Consider the following 22,621-nt stretch of genomic DNA (forward strand, 5'->3'; position numbering starts at 1 on the left):
CCCACTGGTATAGTACTGAAATGGCAAAATGGCTACTTTATGGTTTAATCTCACTAATCTCATCATCCCCATTACCAGCAGCGGAATGTGACTTCACCACTTTGAACATCACTACCACTAAGTGTTTTACAACAAATATATAATAGTATGTACATGTTTTTCTATAAACTGATCGATCAACAAGTTGTAAAGTCAGAGTTGGTCTGCATGATGTCTTTAAATGTCCATTACACTTTCTGTAGTCTCATTTAGCCGATTGTTAGCAGCTGCTGTGTTTAAGACACACACAGTAAGCACTTTATAATTCAATGGTGGGACAATGAATGATGTAATTTATGTCGAAGAACAAATCGTGCAAACATCGTTGGCTGGTGGTAATCACAGACCAATATTCCAGCCATTTAATCAAACACCCATTAAAAAAAACTCATTGACTCTAAAACGAGGGTACCGGAAGTGCAAATATGTCCCTCATTTCCGGGTTTTAGGGCTCATCATTAAACAAGATTAAATCATTTGTCATCATAATGGACGATCATGTCGAATGTGACCTTATTAAGTTAAACCACGAATTAAACGGTAGGGTGCTGAGGTCACTAATAAATCGAACCTTTAGCCCAAAAATGTGGTATAGTTGTATTTTGATGGACAGCAGCCCAGGTTATTGACGGTGACGCTGTTGGGACGGACCACAAGATGGCGCCAGTAACGCACACAGCGGAACGTCCGTGTCGGCTCGTCAGCCGCCCCGCCCACCGCCCGCACAGCGACGAACACCAGCTTCCTTTTCCTCCTCCGCCCTCCGGACAATAACAACAGCTGGTAACAGCTAAAGATGGCCGCCGCGACCATGGCGGGGCTCGACGCTCACAGGATGGAGGAAAAGAAGTTCGAATACTTCTCCTCCATCAACTCCATGGCGAAGAAGATAATGCAGGAGAGGGAGAAAATCAAAGCCAAGCACGGCCCTTCCTGGGAGAAAATGACGCCCGAAGAGCAGGACAGCGCCATCGACAACGGGATGATGGACCCCCACATCCGAGCCCGATACGCTATGCACAGAGTTGAACGCGATGAAGTGGTCTGTTACCCTAAACTGCTCATTCAGACGGGACAGAAGATTGTTCATTTCGGAGACGAGGTACTTAATAGCACGTTTTAACTGATGTTAGTTAGCTTAGTGGGTGTATTTTGGAGGTCAGAGCAGCCTGTGTGTGTTGTTGTGGTTGCTAACTAGCCACGTAGCCGGCTAAATATGTTGTCAAACGTCACCGACTACCTGACACGTAAGCTAGCTACAAGTGAATGTGTGATTTTAGTCGCAACCATAAGGAGTAAAAAATATAAATAGACAAACGTGGACTTAAAGTTAGACTTATAATAGGCACTCAGTCGTAGACTAAGTTAAAATAAATTGTTTTCAATACTGAAATACTACTCTGTGTTTCTGTTTAGGATATCACCTGGCAAGATGAGCACTCAGCCCCCTTCTCATGGGAAACAAAGGTATGAATTTTTATTGACTCTGTTAAGAATCTGGACTTATAAATTTGGATTTTACTTTTTCATTGTCTAGTATTGTGTTGATAACGTTTAGTAATGAATCTTGTTGTGTTAAAAAAAAAACAGTGCGTTCTCAGAGCTCATTGTGGGATCTTCACGTTGTTTATTGAGCCTGTCAATAATCTGAAACCCCAAGTATTCCCTAAATCCCTCCATCTAAGAACCAGGCAGTGTCTGACAGGTTTTTGCTGATGACTTGATGATCAAAATGGACTATTTATTCCACTTTAGGAATTATAAAAAGGACATTTTTATGCCTGAAATAACTGCGACACATTTTTATTATTGTCAGTTTTAGTTTTTGTCAGGATTTAATGTCACCGCTTTAATGATACTCCAACAACAGTGCGAGTACACCCTTTCAAAGAGCACTGGGCGTGTAATTTGTATTATTCAGTCATTGGAATTGGAGTGTGAAAAAGATAGGTGTGATACATTAACAAAATAACTATTGTGTCAGACCTTTGTATATGTTGCAAGGAAAGTTTTATGCAAGTGCATGATAGAATTCCTTGCCCTAATGGACTTGTGGGTCATTAAATATACATTTTGCTCCCTCTTTAAGAGCCAGCTGGATTTCAGCTTGACATCAGGCCCTGCAGACCAGGGAATCTCAACCTCGCAGGCAGACTCAAAGGCTATAAAGGCTCCTCATACCAGCCAGCTCAGCAAGAGTACACCAGGAACCAAGGTAAGAAAAGGAGCCTACTGCAGTTCTTTTCATTTGTCTTTGGAGTTGTAAATGAAATGTGTCATTGTGTTTTGTAAAGGTGTCTGTCAGCGAGGGGCGCAGGCCAGAAGAAGAATCATCTTTCTGGAAGATCAGCGCTGAGAGGTCCAGGCTTGAGGGAGAGCAAGCAGACTTCCAGTCCCTAACCCCCAGCCAGATCAAATCCCTCGAGAAAGGAGAGAAATCCCTCCCATCCTACCTCCGACAGGTAAGCCCTGAAATCTGCCACTGTTACTTAGTATCCAGGGCTGTTTTCAATTGAAGTTACAGCTGCCCTTTTTTAAAAAAATGTATTTTGGCACAAGTGTCACATTTGTGGTCTCTATATTTTCTAACAAACAACAGATGGAAAGCATCTTTCTTTCCAACACTTGTCACTTGTCTTATCGAGCTGTATCCTTAAATAGAATCAAGCCCAAAGCGGAGATAACTGGCATCTGTGAAGCCAGCACAAGTGTCGGGGTAGCAGATGGTGAATGCAGCCAATGTGCAATCAGAGAAAACAACAATGATGACTAGATGGTTTCTGATTGCTCTACTTTGCTGTCCTTTCTTTACTTTCTTGCACATTTGTTGTTGCTGTGATTTTGCGTTTTATAGCCTCATCAACCACCTACTTAGTTTGCCATCCACATGCAAGAAACCTAAAGGAAATGTTGACAATTTCTCTGTGTGACATCTGTCTCTGAACACTTTCAAAAAATCAACATAGATAACCTAGAGAAAATTTTCTCTAGGTTATCTAAAACAAGCGTATGATATAAAAAAATCTTGTATAAATGTCATATTGATGTCATTTTCTTATAGGAGACCTCTGTCACCCCCAAGGAGCCTGAGGTGGCCGACCCCCACCCTCCGCCTCCTGCCAGGTCCACCAAGCAGCGAGCACCCAAACCGCCCGCCCCCCACCCCCCTGTCGCTGCTGCTGTTAGTGCGACACAGGCATCCCTCTCCATTTCACCAAACCCAGCCCCACCTGTCAGTGTGTCCTCGTCAGTTGCAGGCTGGGAGCGGTCTCAGAGCACCCTGCCATCGGTCAGCAACACCCTGGATGAAATGTACTCCTCCAGCTCATTGTCCAAACCTTCGCACAAACCCACCAGTGTGGAGAAAGAGAAAAGAGGGGAGGACGATTCGCAAACTAGCCCGACCTTTGCCCAGGTGAGTTTGGAAACAGAACTTGCAGGACAAGCTTTGCTTAGGATATTGTCAGATGCAGAAGTTTTGGATTTAAAGCCAAATTTACGTTGCATTTATCTACAGAGAAAATGAAAGGATTATCCCTGCTGTGATATCAGTATGTGGCCAGAAATGTACCACCCTTAAAATCAACATTTATTATTATTTATTAGGCTTAATCCAACAGTGGTTGGTTGTTGGTTCTTGACTCAGTCCAAACGTTCTAACGGTTGTTTTTAAATCTGCGGTTCAGTTCATTTGGTCCAGGCAAAGGAAAAAAATGACTTTTGCTTAAGTTTTCCCGTTCACTTAATGCTGTTACCGTCCGGCTCTTAAACTGCAACAAAAAGGGTAAACTGAAGCTGTAAAATCTGTAGTGTAAGGAGTGGGTGAGTGAAAATATGCTGTGTGGGTGTTGTGCTGTAAAAACAAAGGAATGGAAACAAATGGCAGAGGTGGAGATCTGACCAAAGTACTGGCTGCAGCCCTGACTTATGTGCACACCGGGCCCTCCTTGCAAGGTCTGCAGTCTTGGAGAGTGAAAGCACAGCAACAGCAAAAACTACATTTTATGTTTAGGGCCACAACTAACAACATTTTTTTTCATTGTTGATCAATCTGTGGAGTATTTTTTTCCTGATCTGAGTTTTAATACAACAATACTCATCAGATCTATAGAATATGAAATCATTAATATTTGCTTACTTAATCTTGTCCTGCCTTCAGGTGTGCAAAAACTACAGGTTCGGAACTGTTTTTTAAAATACAAAAACCTGAAAACCATTGGTCATCTTATCGGTACCGGGACGTGAAAAGCATGTAATTATTAGTTGTCAGCATCTGGGAAAAATACATAGCATGCATCCCTAGTTCAAACATGTTTTTTTGTCTCACTAACACATATTCTTCGACATGTCTTCATTCAGAAGGAGGATTTGAGTGGAGTTAAGTTTTTGAACCCCTGCTAAAATCCCAGAAGCCCTGTGGTTGGTCTGTTTTGCTTTCATCCCACAAAAGAACAGCAGCACAGTCAATCCTGGGCAGAGCCAGACCAACCTCTCAAGTCTCTGTCTGAGTGTTTAGTCTGCACCAGAGTTTGATTCACAGCTTTCACACCAGCCTAAACAAACCAAACTAAGCCGGCTAGCTGTGAAATCACCCTAACAGGACAAGTCAGTGACGGGGGGGGGGGGGGGTTGAAACATTTAGAGATTTAAAAGAGTGATTTAATCAGCAAAAAAGACAAATACAGAAATGAGATGAAAGTTGCAACAAAACAATGTACTGAACTCTGTCTCCCTGTGTCTTCAACCCCTCAGTTCAACACGAGCAGCAACATCCTGAAGACTGGATTTGACTTCTTGGACAACTGGTAAACCACAGCAGAGGCCAGCCACCGCTCTGAATGAATCATTCTCATCATCACTCTGAAGAAGGACCACACTGCCATGACTACAGACATCCACATCTAGATTTAACAAACACCAGTATTTAAAATGACCACATTTTGTTCTCTTAATTATCTTCGGTGGCTTGCTAAGACATTATCTCACTGCCTGTGTGCTGGTGTTCCCCCCCCCACACTAGAAAAGCTCCCTTCCTGAGTAGGGTTGCAGCCCTTTAATATCTTGCCAAACACCAAAGGACTGAAGCTCACAGATTGTGTGCGCTCACCCTGACTGTGCATTCTCACTGCGATCAGCTTGGTTTAAAGGTTACACAATTCTGTCCCAGTCCACATGTACACTGGTTATTCATGTATTCCATGCGTATTGGCCTTGTATACACACATACATTGTGTTTAAGTGCACTGAAAATGGACCTTTTTGAAAGTCCTTCCAGAGTGAAGATTTTTGGAAACGACGCAGACATCCAAGTTCACATCCTAATCAGTTCTTACTGGAGTAGCTTTACTGCCAAATGTGAACTCTGAGCACGTGTTACGATTAGAGTTGCAGCAGTATGAGAATGTAACGGTACGATAACCATCTCAGGAAAGTATCATGGTTTTGCAGTAAATGAGACACAATTATTATTAATGTTGTTATCAGTTACCATGGCCCTCTAAAGGAATACAAATAAAGGTTTTTCTTTTGTTGTTGATGGTTTTATTACCCTGTTCTAGTCTCCCCAGTTGATATACCGGTAAATGTAATTTTATTTATATAATTGATTGACAACACTTGTACCGTATGATTTAATATCATAGATAAGCAAGTGTGCATGATACGATAAGCGTCATTTTTCACACCCTGGTGTACCTCTAAAACAGTATACTGCTGCAACCCTAGTTGTGATATATGGAGTTTTTCATTTTGACATAATAGAAAGGATGACATGTCCTCTATGTTTAAAGAGAAAAGATCGGACATTGAACATACGCTGACAGGAAAGAGACAAAAACAACTGTATACAATGTTTTGATAGAAATTAGCATTTCCCTCAATTGTTATTGTTCAAATAAACCCATGTACATGTGGACTGCACCTAAGTCAGTGCAGGCAGTTTGGGTGCAACAAATAGCTGTCAAATGTACCAAAATCTAAATGCATCAGCAACCAAGAAATGTGGTTCGGAAGGCATCAAAATCAATTGCTGTTTAAAATGCATTTAGCAAGATGTTCATCAGATAGCTTTCTAGTTGTTACTTATGTAACCAAATTGCTGCAGTGCAGATGTTCACAATCAGCTGCAGCTGCTTTAACACCCTCCTCTGAGCTGCAGTGGGACTTACCCTGATAGGCACGTAGTTTGGGGAAAACAGTGGTGTAAATGAAGGTACATTACATAACACCTGGATGTTGTGGACAGGGCTCAAAATTCACACCACACATGTTGGAATTAAACATTTTTTTAAAAGGCTGGTAGATTGCATTCCTCACCAGCCAAAACTAATGAAAAGCAATTTCCAACAATTTGTCCGGTGGTCAGAAAAGTTAATTTAGCACTGATTGGTGATATGACACACTTGGATGTGACAGGTGTAAATGAGGCATATGTGGCGGGCCTACTTTGACTTGATTTGGCAAATCAGGAAGTCACCTGGTTTGGTATTTTCTCCCATAATGGTTCGGTGTTTTGTCAACGCTGCTATCCAGGAAACCAATAAAATGACTCAAGAGCTAATCAATAACCCTTGAAATGGCTGCAGCTGCTCCACTTCGTATGAAGGTTTATAAGGTGGTGGAAAAGTTTACTAGCTGTTACATTCCTCTAACCCATTTTAAACTCGATATTAAGAGCCACGGTACATAAAAGCACATTCTAACTGGCAGTTAGAATAAAGAATAAGAAAAGTTGTGGCTGCCAATTCCTTGTAACCTGCTGATCATGCTGTTTGTTTTGTGAATGCACAGCAATGGTGACTTGGCTTCCCTCACATGCATTTTAGACCCTAAATCTAGCAAGCGAGGATATCTTCTGTACCATAAGCATGTCAAATGTTCATCTGTGCAAAACACTAATCCTTTATTTTTCTGTTTTATTATTTTGTCATGAAGATTTTGCTCTCTGTTGTGCTTTTATTTATACATACCTACAGCATATATTTCTAGAAACCTAAGAGTTGTAGAGCTTAAGTAGTTCTCAGTGCTGCAGTCTCGGCCCACATAGTGCATTTACTACAGACAAATGTTCCTACTGGTTATGGAACTCCTGGGATATCATGGAGTTTTCACCATTGCATCACTTCAAAGGAATATAACAGAATGTATTTTCCAAGTTTCACACATTCACAGAGTCTGATGCTGGTTTTCAGAAAGTGGAAACCAGGCCGTCGTCCTCTCTGACATTGACAAGGGAGAAGTGCTCTGACTCAGTCATGGAAAACTCATGGACTGTGTGGCCAGGCTGCCGTGTGAACCTGTTACAGATGTCCTGTATGGATTTAGCTTCTTGCCAACACTCGCTCACCACCCCGACTGTCACCTTTGACCACAAACTAGTGCTGAGCAAAGCTAGTGTCTGTAAGACGCACTTAAACGCTGTGTTTTAGGTCAACAGGCAGGCGTGTAGTGATTTGTACCACTTGTGTCATAGATTTAAAATCCAGTTTACATGACTAGAGTACTATTTTACTGAATTTTATATTTATCTGCTGATTGTACCTTATGCTATACAAGTATATTGCACTCATGCATTTTGAGATCACAGATTGGGAAGAAATAAACTAAAGTCAGATCCGTTTCTTGTCTTCTGTTTCTTACAAAGGTTTTTGGACATTGAGAGTCCGGGTTCCACCCACTAATTATATTTTCCAAATTAATCAAGGCCAGTCTGTACAGTCTGCTGAAATTTCTCCTGGGATGGAAAGAGGAGGTCATTACAGGAGTGTTTGATTTGATTATGTAAGAAAAGGTGGTAATAACTTAACTCTTCCTGTTTGACATTACGATTGTTCGCCTGCTCCTTTGAATTCCCCTCACCTCCCTCTCAGCTCCATGACATCAATTCCTCCAGCTGTAATTCCAACCAGATCCGAGTCGCCATTTCGAAAAGGAGGAGGGGAGGATGTCCGGTGCTCAGAGGAAACTTTGTGCTGTTCGGTCGAACAACACACAGGCCCGATTTAGAACCAGTCGGCCTCGTTCCACTGTCTCCCTCGAGTGCAAAGCAGCCGCTCTACAGTGATTATGAGAGAAGAGCATTACTGTGTTTCATTCATTATGTATGTTGTGAAGGCAAACATAAGGCTGAAGTCAGGTCAGGGATACGCGGATTAAACCAACATATGCAGCAGAGGGTTATGTTCTGTTGACGACCTGATGTGGTCCGGTTCACCTCTGCTGTGACCAGTGTTGTACAGTTTCTCTTATGATCATCATGGGTTTAGTTTTGGCATCCACCATTGTCTTAAATTCCAGTTTAGATGCATTTCCACGCCAAAAAATACATCAAATGTCATCATTCAATTCCCTCTATGTTGAACAGTTTACATTGAGGCTAAAGGGCTAAATGTGAATAATTTTGGTACTTTCAACTGGTCAGAGAAGACATTTCACATAACGGCAAAGCAGCCGCAAACAGATTAAATCTAAATATATCATCTATCAGTGTTGGTCTTTGAGGAACTGTATGTTTGCGTTCATCATCCCTGGCTGGACTGAGGCACCTCTGTCCAGCCCTGCTGCCTCCCTGCAGCACCACCCAACACCGCCACGCTCTGAATGGCCGCTTTGTTCCCTCCCAAATACTTTTTGCAACAAATGTTTAGGTGAATGAAAATCTTTGCACGCCAATGAACTTAAGAGCGGAAACAGAAACAGGGCAGCGACTGTGTAACAGCGTGAGCTTACGTCTCGCAGGCGAACAAGGCAGACTGTTCCTCAGACGTTTTCAGATACCGATGTGATAGTGACAGATACTGAGTCAGTCATGTCTCACAGAGGAGAGAGGTCTGCAGTCAGTTGGAAATTTGATGAGTAATCCACATGTTTTTCAACTAATGACACACCGTATGATGAATGAGGACAGTCTGGGGGAGAGTCTGCTCTCCATGCCTATTAAATATATATATAGAAATATATATATAATTACACAAACGCAGACCCATGTACAAATTATTTCTTACTCCGCAGCCTTGTGGATAACAATACTAAAAAGTTGAGTGTAATCTGAGTGGTAAACATTCTATATTAAGACAGTTTAGGGTTGCAATTTACAATTATATTTATTATCAGTTAATCTCTTGATGAAATGTTTGGTGAAACCGGTCAAGAATTCCTTATGCAATCACCTGATTTGCAGTCCAATACCCCAAAATGCTGAATTTTAAAGTCATGTCGCTCAGAAAAAGCAAGACATTGTCACATTTGAGAGGCTAGAACGTAACTTTTTTAAACTCGACTTTTAAATGGTTTCCTAGGATTTCTTATCAAAAAAATGCAGTTTCTGATTAATTTCTGTTGCTCAACTAATAATTCTGGCTCTAGTTTGGTTTGGATATCAGTTGCTTTAATTGTTCAAAGCGGAAAACCTGCCAGAACCACCAAGGTCAGAACAAGCATACACGCTTTATTCTTAGGGCTCACATTTTTTTTTTTTTTTTCCAGCCATGATTTGTTTGAATCCAAACCGACATTTGGAAAAAGTCTGGATTGTTGGACTGCATCGTGTCCTGGAACAGCTGCATGTCTGCAGCCGTTCACATCTGTCCCTCTTTGCTGAGAGCTCACAGTCACTGCCGGAGCTCCTCCCAGTCTCCGGATTTCAGTCGCTTTCCCTGGAAACTCTGCCGGATTCTTGTGGCATTTTAACTGGCATACCTCCTGTTACACTCCCCTACACACACACACACACACACACACACACACACTCACACACACACACTGTCTTTTTTTCTTTTCTTTTTATGCCATCATTTCCTGTGAACACATTCACAACCCCATATTTCTCTTACCACTTATTTATTTCTTCATGTAATTACACTACAAACGCTTGGCAAGCAGGCCTCATATTTAGCCAAATTAATGAAAGGGGTGCGTGTGTGTGTGTGTGTGTGTCTGAGTTTATGACCACAGCGTACTTGCGCACAGGCACGCAGTGTTTTCTAATCCAACCAACATTTAAGCCAGAGATAAAGAGATAAAGAGGTTACAGCAACATGAAAGTTCACTCATGATCTAGGGAACTGCAGTTTGACAGATGTTGGTTTTGTCCATGAGGTCAGGAATAAACTTTCAAGCTTAATATTTAATCCAACAAAGATAATAAATCCTAAAAGTGCCATAGATTAAATTATATCAGGGGCAAATGTCAACAGAGCCATCGCCATCACATCCACTGATGAAGACTGTATCATATGGTTGAAAGCTCCATATTAAGCTAATGGTCTGGTTAGGTTTGGTCACCAAACGTGCTTGGTTAGGGTTCATGGTGTTGAACACTGGTCTCTGGCTGTCATAAACGCAGCTGCACATTGTCCTGATGTCTTGTTGAAAATGTTGTTGCCATGTCTAATTGTCCAACCGAAACAAACACGGCTGCAAATTGTCTCAACGTCTTGTCAATTTGTTTGTTTGGTTAAAAACACCCCGTGGTATGTCGCTTACAAGCACTGAAATGCGGTCTTGAACAGTGGTGTCTGGTTTGGCAGCCTTCATGCCCGACTGTAACAAACACAGCTGCAGTTTGTCCCGACGTCTCATCAAAAATATCTTGCTTTGTTTCCACACAGCTCGAAAATGTCCCAAAGACTCAAAGACTCAAAAGAAAACATTGTGTTTGCAAAATTGTTGAACTGAGGGATGAGGTGGTCTTCTATGGGCTGAAGAAACTGTCCTACTTCTTAAGCAAATTAAATCATTAAAAAGTAAAACACTGAAATAGCTATAAATAAAAAACGTGCCACAAAGCTTCCATACAGCCTGTGGTTTCCACAGGACAGAGACCTGTGATGTTGTGTAAAGCTCCCCACAAAGAGTGGAAATGGGAGGTGGGAGCAAATACAAAGAGCTTTCCTGTTGTTTGGCAAGAAAAGCAAGACGTCCTGAACAAGGCAGACAGAGGAGCGACAGCAGGAAGACAACTTGGATGTGATTTAGATTTTTTTTTTTTTTTTTTAAATAAGAAAACAAAACAAAACAAAAAAAAACCATAGGATTTCAGCTTTTAATGGGAGATTCCTGCTGATGTTCCTGCTTTACTGAGACCTCTGTGAGGGAAGCACGGGGGTGAGGAGGGAGAGAGGAGTGAAGGAGAGCGACACACAGACTCAGAGGGAGCTGTGCTGCTGTAGTCAAAGCAGAGTTATTAGGGAGCTGAAAATGGGACCGGCTGAAGCCTCGCTCGCTCTGCTGTGTTTATGTTCTCTGGGTCTGTCTGTTCTCACAGGGACGGCCAGCGCTGCACCAACACAGGTCAGGACTGCATGACTTCTTTTTATTACTGAAACATGGACTTGATTAACTGAGAGCTTCATTCTAAATCGTAGCTGTTGCTGTTGCTGTTGCTGCTGCATGCCTGCTTGTTTAGGGGGAAAAAAAACACTGTATCCATTCAAACGGATAGACTGCGCATGTGTGATGAAGGGACTCAGGTGTAGCTAGATGACCAACACTGAGATAGTTTGGCCACGTAAAGTTCAGATACATCTGGAGAAAGACGACACGGCACCATGTGAACGCCGTTTGTTGGCTGATCTACTGAAAGCGATGACGTCACAGGTGGAAGACACAGACCAGACGTTTGAAAGATTATAATGATGCAGCTGCACCGGTATGACTGATATCCACGCTGATACACCCAGAGCAGCAGGTCTTTCCTCTGCTCAGACCTCAAAATAAAAGACCGGTTTCCCTCCGTCGGCTCATAAGTCACTGAGGGAACATGTGTTTATATACATTCTGTGATTATAATGGTGTTGATGAAAGTGATCATATTACTCGTGGTTTCAGGCTAAGACAAACAGATATACAAACTGGAGGGGAATGTAACTAAGTACATGTACTCAAGTACTGTACATGAGCACACATTTTAGGTACTTGTACTTTAATTGAATAGTTTCATTTTCATATTACTTATGGTCCACCATATTTCAGGGGGAAATGCTATAGCCTATTTTTTTTAACTCCACGACAATTATAAGACAGCTTTAGTTACTAGCTTATTAGAATCAGGATTTTGGCAGACAAAACATACAGATCTTATAAAACACGATCTTTTGTCTCAAAGTACCCAACAGTGAGTACAGTTCACTAGATTATTACATTTATCTAGTAGCCGATAGTTAGAAAAGTAACTGCAAACTATGACTGAAATTGATGATTTTCTCATAATTACTTCAATCTGTTTTTTTAATAAGAGTTTAACAAAACACGCAAAGTGAAGATGTCGTTTTAGGCCGAGCGGACTCATGGTTGGCACCTCTCACTCTTTTTACAAACCAAACAATCAATGAAATAATTCAGAGAATAATAAGTAGATCAGTCAGTGATGGAAATGATCAACCACTGCAGCTTCAAACTGAGCGAAGTAAAGGACATGAGTACTTCCTTTCGAACAGTAAATAGATTCCTTTGATAATACTATGTAATGTAATAAATGTAAATACATGATTGATATTATTGATTTGTTGTTGGGAGACAGGATTTCATCTGGTAGCAAAGCAGAACTAACACAACTGAAATGCGATAGAGACAAACATCAGAGAAATGTCTATCTGTGATTTACTTTCTCTTTCTGTGTGTGTGTGTGTGTGTGTGTGTGTGTGTGTGTGTGTGTGTGTGTGTGTGTGTGTGTGTGTGTGTGTGTGTGTGCATCAGGAGTCCCTGCCAGAGGTGAAGAAGGCGAGAGGGGACGTTCCTGATATTCTTCCAGAGCCTGAACCAGAGCCAACGAACCCAGTGTCAGACTTCGAAAACTCATACAACTATGTCTGTGAGTCTCCACAGATAGACAAACACTGACACTGCAGAAAGTACCTCCATCATGTTCTGGTCTCAACCTAATAACTTTGAAGCACAGATGATAAGGCTCAGAGCTGCACAGTAATATTCCGTTTTTAATTCATGCGCCACATTTTCATTCTCTTTCCTGTTCGTCTCCTTTTCATCCTCAATGATACCACTTTCTGTTCTCTCCTTCAGTGTCTAGACTGGCTGGCATGGACCAGGCCATCCACAAGCTCAATGTTGGTCACTACACTCTGGATGTTAAAGTCAGCCAGTTAATGGACCGTCTGTCCAGGATGGATGGTAAGACCATCACTTTCTCATACATTTCTCTTTCTCTCTCTCTCTTTTTTTCACTTTCCACCAACTGTGCACCCTTCTTACACTTCTCTTATCTATATTAATTTCCACTAATTTGTTAGTAAGATGGTCAAATGAAGGACAAAAGTGGCAAAAAAGTTAAATGAAAATAAAAGAGCGATCAATTACTTGATATAAATACATTTTGAAAACAAAACAATGAATGGAAATAAGGGGACGTGAATGAGATGATACATCTGGTGTCCTACGCAGACAGTTCCATGAATCGAGTTCCATAATATGCTGCGCAGTCAACTTGAAACAGGGGTTCCATTTGCTGCTTCAGTTCTTTAATGTGGAAAACAGCCGACAGAATGACGCTCTGTACTGACTTTCATGTCTCCTTGTGTTTGTTGTTCACTCACACGGCAGCTAAAGTCGGGGAGCTCGAGGACAAAATCCAGGAGGTCTACCAGCACAGCAAGGACAACCGCAAGGAGACAGGGAGGCTGGAAGGTAACACACTTCCCCCGGGGCTCTTTGCTGCTCCCCGTCTGCTGCTGAGATGTCCTCAAGCTCACAGGTCGCGCAGAAGACAACTAACTACCGTTTGCAACAACCTTTTTCATTAGAAATGTTAAAAAAAAAGCTTTTTACAATTCCCCAGAGTCCAAAGGGCGTCTTTAAATTGCTTCTTTCGTCCAACCGACATCTGAAACCCGGAGCCTGACAAAGAAAAGCAGCAAAATTCTTAGATAACCAAAAAAGACACTGTTGCTTAAAAATTGTCAAACATGACGCCAACTGGATGCTAACTTAACTTTGTGACTTATAAAAAATAAGAAAAAGGGTTGCCCACATTTCCAGTAATAACTTTACAAAGCGATTTAACAGCGTATGACACTGCCCCCAGGAGGCCAATAGAAGTCATTTTCTAAATGTGTGATAAAGCATCTGTCTTGTTTTTCTCTGCTGTTTAGGTTGCCAGAAGGGACGCAGGATGGGATACAAATGCTATCTTGTGTACAACAGCCATGAAGACTACGCAGGAGCATCCAGGAAGTGCCTGGAACGCGGCGGCCGCATGGCGATGCCGCGCGACCGGAAGGAGCAGGAGGCCCTCGCCGACTACGTCAAGTCGTTCTTCCACCCCGGGAACTGGCCCGTCTGGCTGGGCATCAACGACCTGCGATCTGAGGGCATGTACCTTTTCGACGATGGGACGCGGGTCCAATACTTCCAGTGGCGCAAACACTTCCTGTCCAGCCAGCCGGATGGAGGGAGACGAGAGAACTGCGTGGCCATGTCGTCAGATGACGGCGACTGGTGGGACCACTACTGCGATCGGACCATGAACTATCTCTGCGAGTTTGATGACAGGGTGGCACTATAAACTGAACACTTTTCAACCCTCCCACACGTCTGTAACTCTGACTTCCAGTCCATTACATTTTCAAATAACTTATTTCCCTTTAAAATTATTTCAGTGGTCCCTTTTTCAAGAAAAGTGGAGATTTTAAGTCATTCCAAACACTTCAAGAACTGATGCCTTGATGGCGGCCAACCCTACCTTCAGTCCTAGAGTGTTAGTATGTGACGAGGACTGGGAGACCCAGAGCGTCACTTTTTGAAGAGTTTGGAATGACTCAAAAATCTACTTTTCTCACAAATAGGACCTTTAAACTAGATTGGTTGTATTCAAAGGTGAGGAAGCCGTATGTGTTTTATTATAAATATGCGGTTAAATTCACATTTAGTGTACATTTTTCCTTTGTTAAAAAAAGTGTAATGATATTTCATGGTATCTTACGTTTTTAAGGTGAAGAAATATATCTCAAATGCGCACAAATTCATATATTGCTATTTAAGTTCTTAAAATAAATGAATAAGACTTCATCAGATTACGTTAGTATTATAAATATGATATTATTCATGTAGCTGCAGGGATATTAATGTAAACCAGTCAGGACAATGCTGTTATCTCACGCCTGGAATTTTAAATATTTGTTCAAAGGGAAAACATGAAAAGCTGGAGGCACTTTCTTCAGAATCAGCACAGACTCTTGGAGATATAAATCAGTGTGTATTTGGGCTTAACAGGAATTAGGCAGAAAGTCTCAGTTACTTCTGATGTTTAAAGATGTTGTGATAAAGTCTGGCCCCGGGTGTGACTGCCATGTTCCACTGCTGATCCATCTGTAGAGCTGCAGTATCACATGTGGATCCCCTTTCAACGCCCCGAAATGGAAAAGTAACACAGCATCAATGTATGTGAAGCCCTTCAATATGTAAAACGCAAAAGTTGTATATAAAGAGCTGAATGTAAATTTCTCTCCTACAAAAATATGTTGATGTAAGAATTATTATCAGGATCACTCTCTTCTGCACATCTGGTGGCGGCTCCGTTCACTGACACTAGCTACCACTTGGCTAGCAACGTTAGCCTCCTGGCTAAACCTCTGTAGTCCGCCTGGGAGCAGGTTTCTGACAGCAGACTCAAAATAAAGTTGGTCATTACCTTATTATTTTGGTCCGAACCTCTGGGCCAGACCCCTCTTCTTTTTCTTCTTCTTCTTCTTCTTCTCCTTCTTCTTCTTCTCCTCTCTCTCTCTCTCTCTCTCTCTCTCTCTCTCTCTCTTTGGTGTTACAATTTATGCAGCGGTCCAGGAATAGCAAGTAAATTCACTCCATCATTAGCTAGCTATCAGTTTATCATTATACTGGTTAATATCAGTACATGACAGGTTATGTGACCCATACCATTTTCAAAGGGGGGGGGGGTGTTGTCATTCTGAAACAGGCTATAATTTTACGAAAGCAACAATTAATAAAGTGTTCATTTTTATTACTTTAATTAGTGATGGTGAGTAAACTTAAAGTATGGCTGTCGTTGGATGTTTGGGACCACCATAATCATTGTTGTCTTCCCTGAAAGTTTGCACACCCCTCAGTAACCCCTCAGGCATTTTTTTTTACCCAAAACTTCAATATTTTACTATCAAATTATCTTAATTATATGATAATGATATGATAATGATGAACAAAGGTCGTTGCACAATTAAAATTTAGAGCTGAAGTTGACACAATTCATGGTGGTGAATGGAGAGAGTCAAGCTTTTTTTTTTTTATCCTGCTTTACACATATGATGATTGTCAATTCAAAGTTTTCAAGACAATTAAGTTGATGTTTGTATTAATTTAAAAACAAATCATCTATTTTTGTGTTAAATCGCTCAGTGAGCTGCACCGTCCTAAAGATGGCCGCCAACTCTGCACAGAAAAGGTGCCCAAAAAGTCACAAAATAAATCACAATAATAATCATATTGACAGCTGCAGTTATGTGAAAGGGTATGTTGTCAGTTCTGTGAGCTGCTAATATACAGGAGCAGCTCTACGATGTTTACATTACAGGTTTTGGTTCAGATTTTGACATCACTAAAGAGACTGTTGGCTGTTTAGATCTTCATAACAACCTATTTTGGCAATCTTACATTTCATTAGTTTTATGACAAACTGCTAAAATGATTTGTCTCTCTCCATCCACTGCCATACAAAGTCTTTCTGAAATAAGGTTCCAGGGGGCAAACCGGAAGAAACGTGAAATTGGCTCTCTACTCAGGTCACACGTGTAGGGTGCAGGACTCCTGAAGCCTCTCCCGGTTTTTCCTCATGTGTCCTGGATAATAATCTTTTTATTTCACAAACATCATATGTGTAATTCATGGCACAGCTGAAACGGGATCAGAAATATATTTGTGTCTTTCCACTGACCACTGTACAATTCTTTCCAAATTAAGGTCATGAGGGAAACCAGAAGAGGCGTGACTTCAGCTTTCTATTTAATACAGAGAGTAAACGTGAGTTTTGGTGCAGATACAAAAATATTTCTATTATCGTATTGATATTTCTTTTAGAAATATCAATACGTCTATTTGTCTATAGGACCCATTTTCATTTCAAGAAGGCTGTCTGTGTGTTTTTTTTTTTAAATGAAACAGTCTACAATCAGTAAGGGTCTTTATTTCAATCAGAAACATCATATACATGATGCGATTATAAATATGACCAGATATTAAATGCCAGTATTTTTGTACATGGAACAGGAAGGCATTAAGAAGGCTATCCTGAGTTTCATCCTGAGTTATTTTTAAAGCCAAACTGCCGACAGTTAGAGACAAATGATGTGCATATTTTATTTAGAGACATGAACATATCAGACCTGTAGCAGCAATTACATCTATTTTCTACAGTAAAATATCCAAATTTAATCTAAACATACATGTGGATTAAAAAAAAATAGATTAGGAGCAAGGGATGCAGCAGGACTTATTTTTTTTCTTCCCTTCATCTTCAACCGGGCGATCCACATGGAAGGAAATAAGTCTCATGAAGTAGTCAGAGTTGACATCATGATGCATGAGTCAGAGTTAAAATCAGTACCTCTCACTGCCACATGGAGGCGGCAAAATCTGCTTAAGGCACTTTTAAAGTAAAGCCATAAGAAATGCTGTATTAATTTAAAGATTTTTTAAAAAGTACAGCAAATCAGCATCTTTTTTTAAGATACATTACATTTATATTTATAATTACATTGTGATCCAGTTCACTATTCAACCATTCATCCAAAAAATGCTGCCATAACGACACTGACACGACCAAAGAAGATCAGCCGTCTCTGCTTCACAGCTCTGCATCGGTCGCGCCTCTTCATGGTGTCATGAGAGCGAGGCGCGACGTCATGAACGTGTGGTTAAAGCGCTGCTCTTCTTCCGTGGTGTCGTCGGCGTGTTCAGATGCCTCCTCACAGCTTCGCGCGGTCTGCGGCCTGCAGGATGTCGTTCACAGTGGGCCGGTCAAAAGGGGTTTTGCACGGGTGACAAAGAAGGACCTTCCCTGCGCCGTCCAGCAAAAAGTCACCTCCCATCTGAAAACGTAACGGCACATTAAAGCTGCGCGTGAAGTCCGTCACATCAGTATCAAGGTGTTTGCTGCGTGTTCGTCTGGTTTTTTTACCTGGTAGATGTCTTCCAGCAGGCGAGGGGGGACGTCGGGGAAGTCTCTGTCCACGGCTCCGTACTCGCCGTACTGCAGCAGGCAGCCGAACTTCATCACCTGGGCGTAGGACGAGCCGAGGCCGAAGCTCCTGTACACCTGCAGTACAGAGGACCAGCTGTGTTAAAGAGCTGCAGTAACACACTGTTGCACATTTATATCGTCAAGAGGAAGAGCAAGACATCCGCTTTGGATTCAGCAGTATAAAAAGTATTCACACGCTCGTAATGATTGATGAGAGCTTCTGTGGCATGTGTGGAAACATTTTTCACATATTGGTCGATCGCCCTCGCTTCTGTCTCACATCTGGCGGTTGACTTTGCAGAGCGAACTGCTCGGAGGCTCGGCTTCCATGACACATCATCAAACAGCTGCTAAATCCTCAGGATCCTTCAGCTTGTTTGTGCAGGGTCACTGCCATTTTCTATTTTCCATCAATCGCCTTTTGACTCTTGAATTTCCAATGCGTCTTTTCATCCAGTCCATTTCCTCATGAACTGTTCAAATCTACAGTCAGTCAGTCAGTGAGGGTGAAAACACGCATCCTGACCGTTCTCTGTGGATCCAACACCATGTCGTAGTTACACCCGGTCTGCTCAAACCACATCTGGGCTCCCTCCACGCTGCCGAACGCAACCACCAAGACCTTCACCGACCGAGCCTCGAGGACAGCCTGCAGAGACGACAAGGAAGAAGAAGATTAAACATGAACACTGATCACAAGCCACCCCGAGGATCTGTTTGACTCCCTTTCCCATGTTTTTGTTCAACTGCCAGTCACAAAGAAAAGTGAGGACACTTTGGAAAAAAAAGTCTTGGTAGTAAAATAATCAGCATTGTACAAGAAAAGAGGTAGAGATTAGAGGAAAGTCTGGAAAAACAACATGAAAGGGTCATGACCACTTGGTTGAGGACGTTGGACTTAAAGTATTATACAAACTGCTTTTGTTAATCAACCCAAAATACAGTTTTTTTAGCCGAGTGAACTGGCTGTAAGTTGTACCATTAGACTGTAGACTGACCTGACTGGCCTCCAGCTCGGCCACGTGGTCTCGTCACGGCAGTCATCCGAAATGTCTGATGAGAACCAGCAGCAGCTTCTGACCCTGATCCAGGTACTGACCCAGAGTCACGCTCCTGTAAACGCGCAATGACACGATAAAGCTCGAGATTTCGACACACCTTTAATCCAACTGGTCTGGCTGATGAAGGTGGTGAGAGGACAAACATTCGAGGTGAGGTCGCAAACTCACTTTCCGCTTCGTCCGTCGGTGAACGGCGTATCGGGACTCAGGCTCTCTGCTATCGTTCCCCCTGACAGTCCGGCTGTCGTCTGCAGGCCTTCGTCCACACTCACCAGGAAGGAGTCCCAATCACTCTACACACACACAAACACAGAGACACACACCAGTAAATCACAGTGCGTCAGGTCACTCATACACTCATTTAAAGACAAATCAACACATGGTGTAAAAACAAGGATAAAACATGTATGATAGCTTTGATTGTTTAGATATAAATGAAGAAATCGTAAACTGGTGTCTGACGAAATGGCAAAAACTGGTTCAGACATGATCTGTAATAATGTTCTTGTTTCTAAGATAACCAGGCCATGTCCTGTGACAGAGCATGTGCTGCTGTCTTACTCACTTAGTCATATCCACATCACTGATGATTACTTATAAAATATCTAATTTGGTTGATTTTTTTTTACAAAAGTACTGACAGTCATCCCTACAATACTGTTGCAATATCAATATTGAGGAGTTTGGTCAAAAATATTGTGATATTGCAACAATATTGTAGGGATGACTGTAGGCACTTGCTGTTCTTAACTACAATGTTGACGCACTATTTGCAACTTTATACTTCTACAACACCACAATTCAGTAATAAATATTGCCATTTATATGATAACTTGGATGTGTTTGTTTACTGCGTGAGAACTCCAGAACTGAATTTTAGCCATTATCTGCAACATTGAAATCAAAGCAAAAAGGGGCAAAAGAGACGACAGGCTTCACAGATACAAACCTCCAGCTGCAGAAGTTCGTCCACCTGCTCTCTCACCGCTGCACGGCTGCAAAAACACAAAAGTAGTGTGATAAAGTCGTGTCAACACTGAGCTCTCGTTTCCATTAATAACTAACAAGACAGCGATCGGACACAGTGACTTTACCCCCCTTTTTTCCTCAATGTTTCGCCTTGATAAATGTCTAATTCACCTCTCGACTCAGCATCGAGAGGATCAGAGCCGAGCATCGCGAAGCAGCTTTTATTTTTTCAGCTCTCCACCTGTGGAATGAGTTTCCTTATCGCCTGAGGTCAGTAAATACTGTCGGCTCAATAAAATCAGGGCTTGTATTGACTCATCTGTCATGTTTTATGACAAGCATCAAATTTAGGTCAGTCGTTGCTGGAGTGTGAATGAGGAAGAAGATCTGATACTTACTGATAAAACTTCTGCCACACAGCTTCTGCTTCACTCTTCTTCTTCACTCCCAGGCTGCGCGACAGTAACAAAGAACAAGATTACTTCACGGTATAAGAAAAAAAAAAAAAAAAAGCAAAACTAGATTCACTTGAATTTCTTTTGCCGGCGACACAACTGGATGTATCTGTACTAATACTGAGATCACCTCACCTTTTGAATAACTGCGCTCCGGCTGTCATCAACCCGTACAAAGTGGTGATCTTGTACGGGACGAACTTCTCCAGGGACTCTGTTTGAGAACAATAGTTATTTATTCAGGCTGATTTGTGCAATGTCATTGTGTTGGCAATGAGCATGACAGGGATTACATTACACCACATTCGCCAGGGGGTGGACTTTAAATCCAGTGATTTGATCACACTGATCTGCTTTACAACTCACAGGACGCATGTGCGAAACACCACAATTATGAAATAATCAAAAGGAGCATTGTATTATAGTCTTATCAGATGGCAATGTGACAAAAGTGGGTCATCTTAACACGCAGCCTCGGTGGTGAAAATTAGAGTATTTTATTTTATCTACTTCCGCTAGATTTGACATTTATCTTACGTAGGGGAACGGAACCACGAATCTCATTAAAAATCCACGCATTTTTATGATATATGCTTACTGGAAACAATTTATAGGTTACAAAACGAGAATAAACATTACCACCAAATCAATCTGACCTCTTCTTCAATTCGTCGTATAGTAAATCTGCTATGGAGCAGTAAATGTTGTCGTAATGATTCTAATAATGTTGTCTTTTATTATGGTGTCAAGTGTTTCTTCAAATACGCGCTTAGAGCAGTAATGTACAGTATTAAAAACGCATAAAAGAAAGCGTTTGTGTATCTCCTCAATGCCGAATTACTCAAAAGACCAACACAACTCATTCTCCATAAAAAATAAAAAATAAAAAAAACATTTTTTCTACGTGGTGTCTGCTTCTCTGTGCAACGAAACACACTAAGACCCTCACATTTCCAACGCGGTCCGTGACATGAAATGCATCCCTCATCTGAATCAGTCCTACCTGCTGCTTCCTGCTTGGCTTTCTCTAGAAGGACTTTGCCCAAGTTGACCAGCAGACTCAGACTGCTGGTCAGAGTCTCCTCTGACACAGTCACGTCCTCAGCCATGGCCACCTGCCGTTCCCTGGTCCCACCTGGAGCGCTCGCGACTAACAGTGAACCGGCACCCACGAGACGAGGGCTAAATGCAGCCGGACCACGTGACGCAATCACGTGGCGCCGGGAGCCCTGTGCGGGATTCAGGGTTTAGGCAGCACCCAGTGGTGAGCAGCGACACCTACAAGAGAAGAAGATTTTTTTTTTCTTTTCTTTCTTTCTTTCTTTTTTCTGTTCTTTCTTTCTTTCTTTCTTTCTTTTTTAATAAAAATGATTATAAGAATCAAAATCCTGAATGTAAACGTTTTATACAAACACGTTTCAATAAGAGAGGAAAATGATTCATTTATGCAGATGTTGTAATCCATGACACTGCACAGCCTATGTAACGCACGTAAAACTCTGTATGGGAAGTGGGAAGAAACCACAGCTGTCAGATAAACATAGCTGAGTAAAAACTACAATATTTCCCTCCAAACTGTGCTTGGATAATGGTAATATTTAATGGTTGGTGTATTTCTGATCATACTTTAAAGGAGAAGTTCACCCAAAAATCAAAATGCAGTCATTATCTGCTCACCCTCATGCCGATGGAAAATTGGATACAGTTTTGTAGTTGACACATTTCTGGAGCTTCACAGCAAAAGAGAGAAAAAAAAGTGTTGCAGCAACTGCTGAAGTATCAGCTGAAGTAAATGGGAGAAAAAAAAAAAAAAAAACAGCAAGGAAAAATGATAAATAAAATGGTTTCATACAGCTACGTCCAGTTGATCCCAATTTTTTTTATAAACTGGTCTGCAC

At 41.7% G+C, this 22,621-nt stretch overlaps 3 protein-coding genes across 3 annotated transcripts; 2 read left to right on the top strand and 1 right to left on the bottom strand.

Moving 5' to 3' along the window:
- Positions 1-704: 704 nt before the first annotated feature.
- On the top strand, positions 705-7,657 carry c22h1orf198 (chromosome 22 C1orf198 homolog). The gene is made up of 6 exons (XM_037086061.1): positions 705-1,141; positions 1,456-1,506; positions 2,129-2,254; positions 2,334-2,501; positions 3,101-3,454; positions 4,792-7,657. The coding sequence occupies exons 1-6, from the start codon at positions 836-838 to the stop codon at positions 4,846-4,848; spliced, it is 1,062 nt and encodes a 353-aa protein (XP_036941956.1). The 5' UTR covers positions 705-835; the 3' UTR covers positions 4,849-7,657.
- A 3,301-nt stretch (positions 7,658-10,958) lies between these two features.
- Positions 10,959-15,057, top strand: clec11a (C-type lectin domain containing 11A). Its single transcript, XM_037086062.1, has 5 exons — positions 10,959-11,328; positions 12,733-12,847; positions 13,057-13,164; positions 13,594-13,677; positions 14,142-15,057. Exons 1-5 carry the CDS (start codon positions 11,236-11,238, stop codon positions 14,552-14,554), a joined length of 813 nt encoding a protein of 270 aa, XP_036941957.1. The 5' UTR covers positions 10,959-11,235; the 3' UTR covers positions 14,555-15,057.
- Positions 15,058-17,330: 2,273 nt separating this feature from the next.
- On the bottom strand, positions 17,331-21,897 carry selenol (selenoprotein L). The gene is made up of 9 exons (XM_037087368.1): positions 21,727-21,897; positions 20,859-20,937; positions 20,667-20,720; positions 20,249-20,294; positions 19,468-19,592; positions 19,237-19,351; positions 18,765-18,887; positions 18,176-18,313; positions 17,331-18,086 (listed from the first exon to the last, which is right to left on the bottom strand). The coding sequence occupies exons 1-9, from the start codon at positions 21,830-21,832 to the stop codon at positions 17,964-17,966; spliced, it is 909 nt and encodes a 302-aa protein (XP_036943263.1). The 5' UTR covers positions 21,833-21,897; the 3' UTR covers positions 17,331-17,963.
- Between the last annotated feature and the right edge of the window lie 724 nt (positions 21,898-22,621).

Source organism: Acanthopagrus latus, chromosome 22 (assembly GCF_904848185.1).
Source record: "Acanthopagrus latus isolate v.2019 chromosome 22, fAcaLat1.1, whole genome shotgun sequence".
NCBI lineage: Eukaryota > Metazoa > Chordata > Actinopteri > Spariformes > Sparidae > Acanthopagrus > Acanthopagrus latus.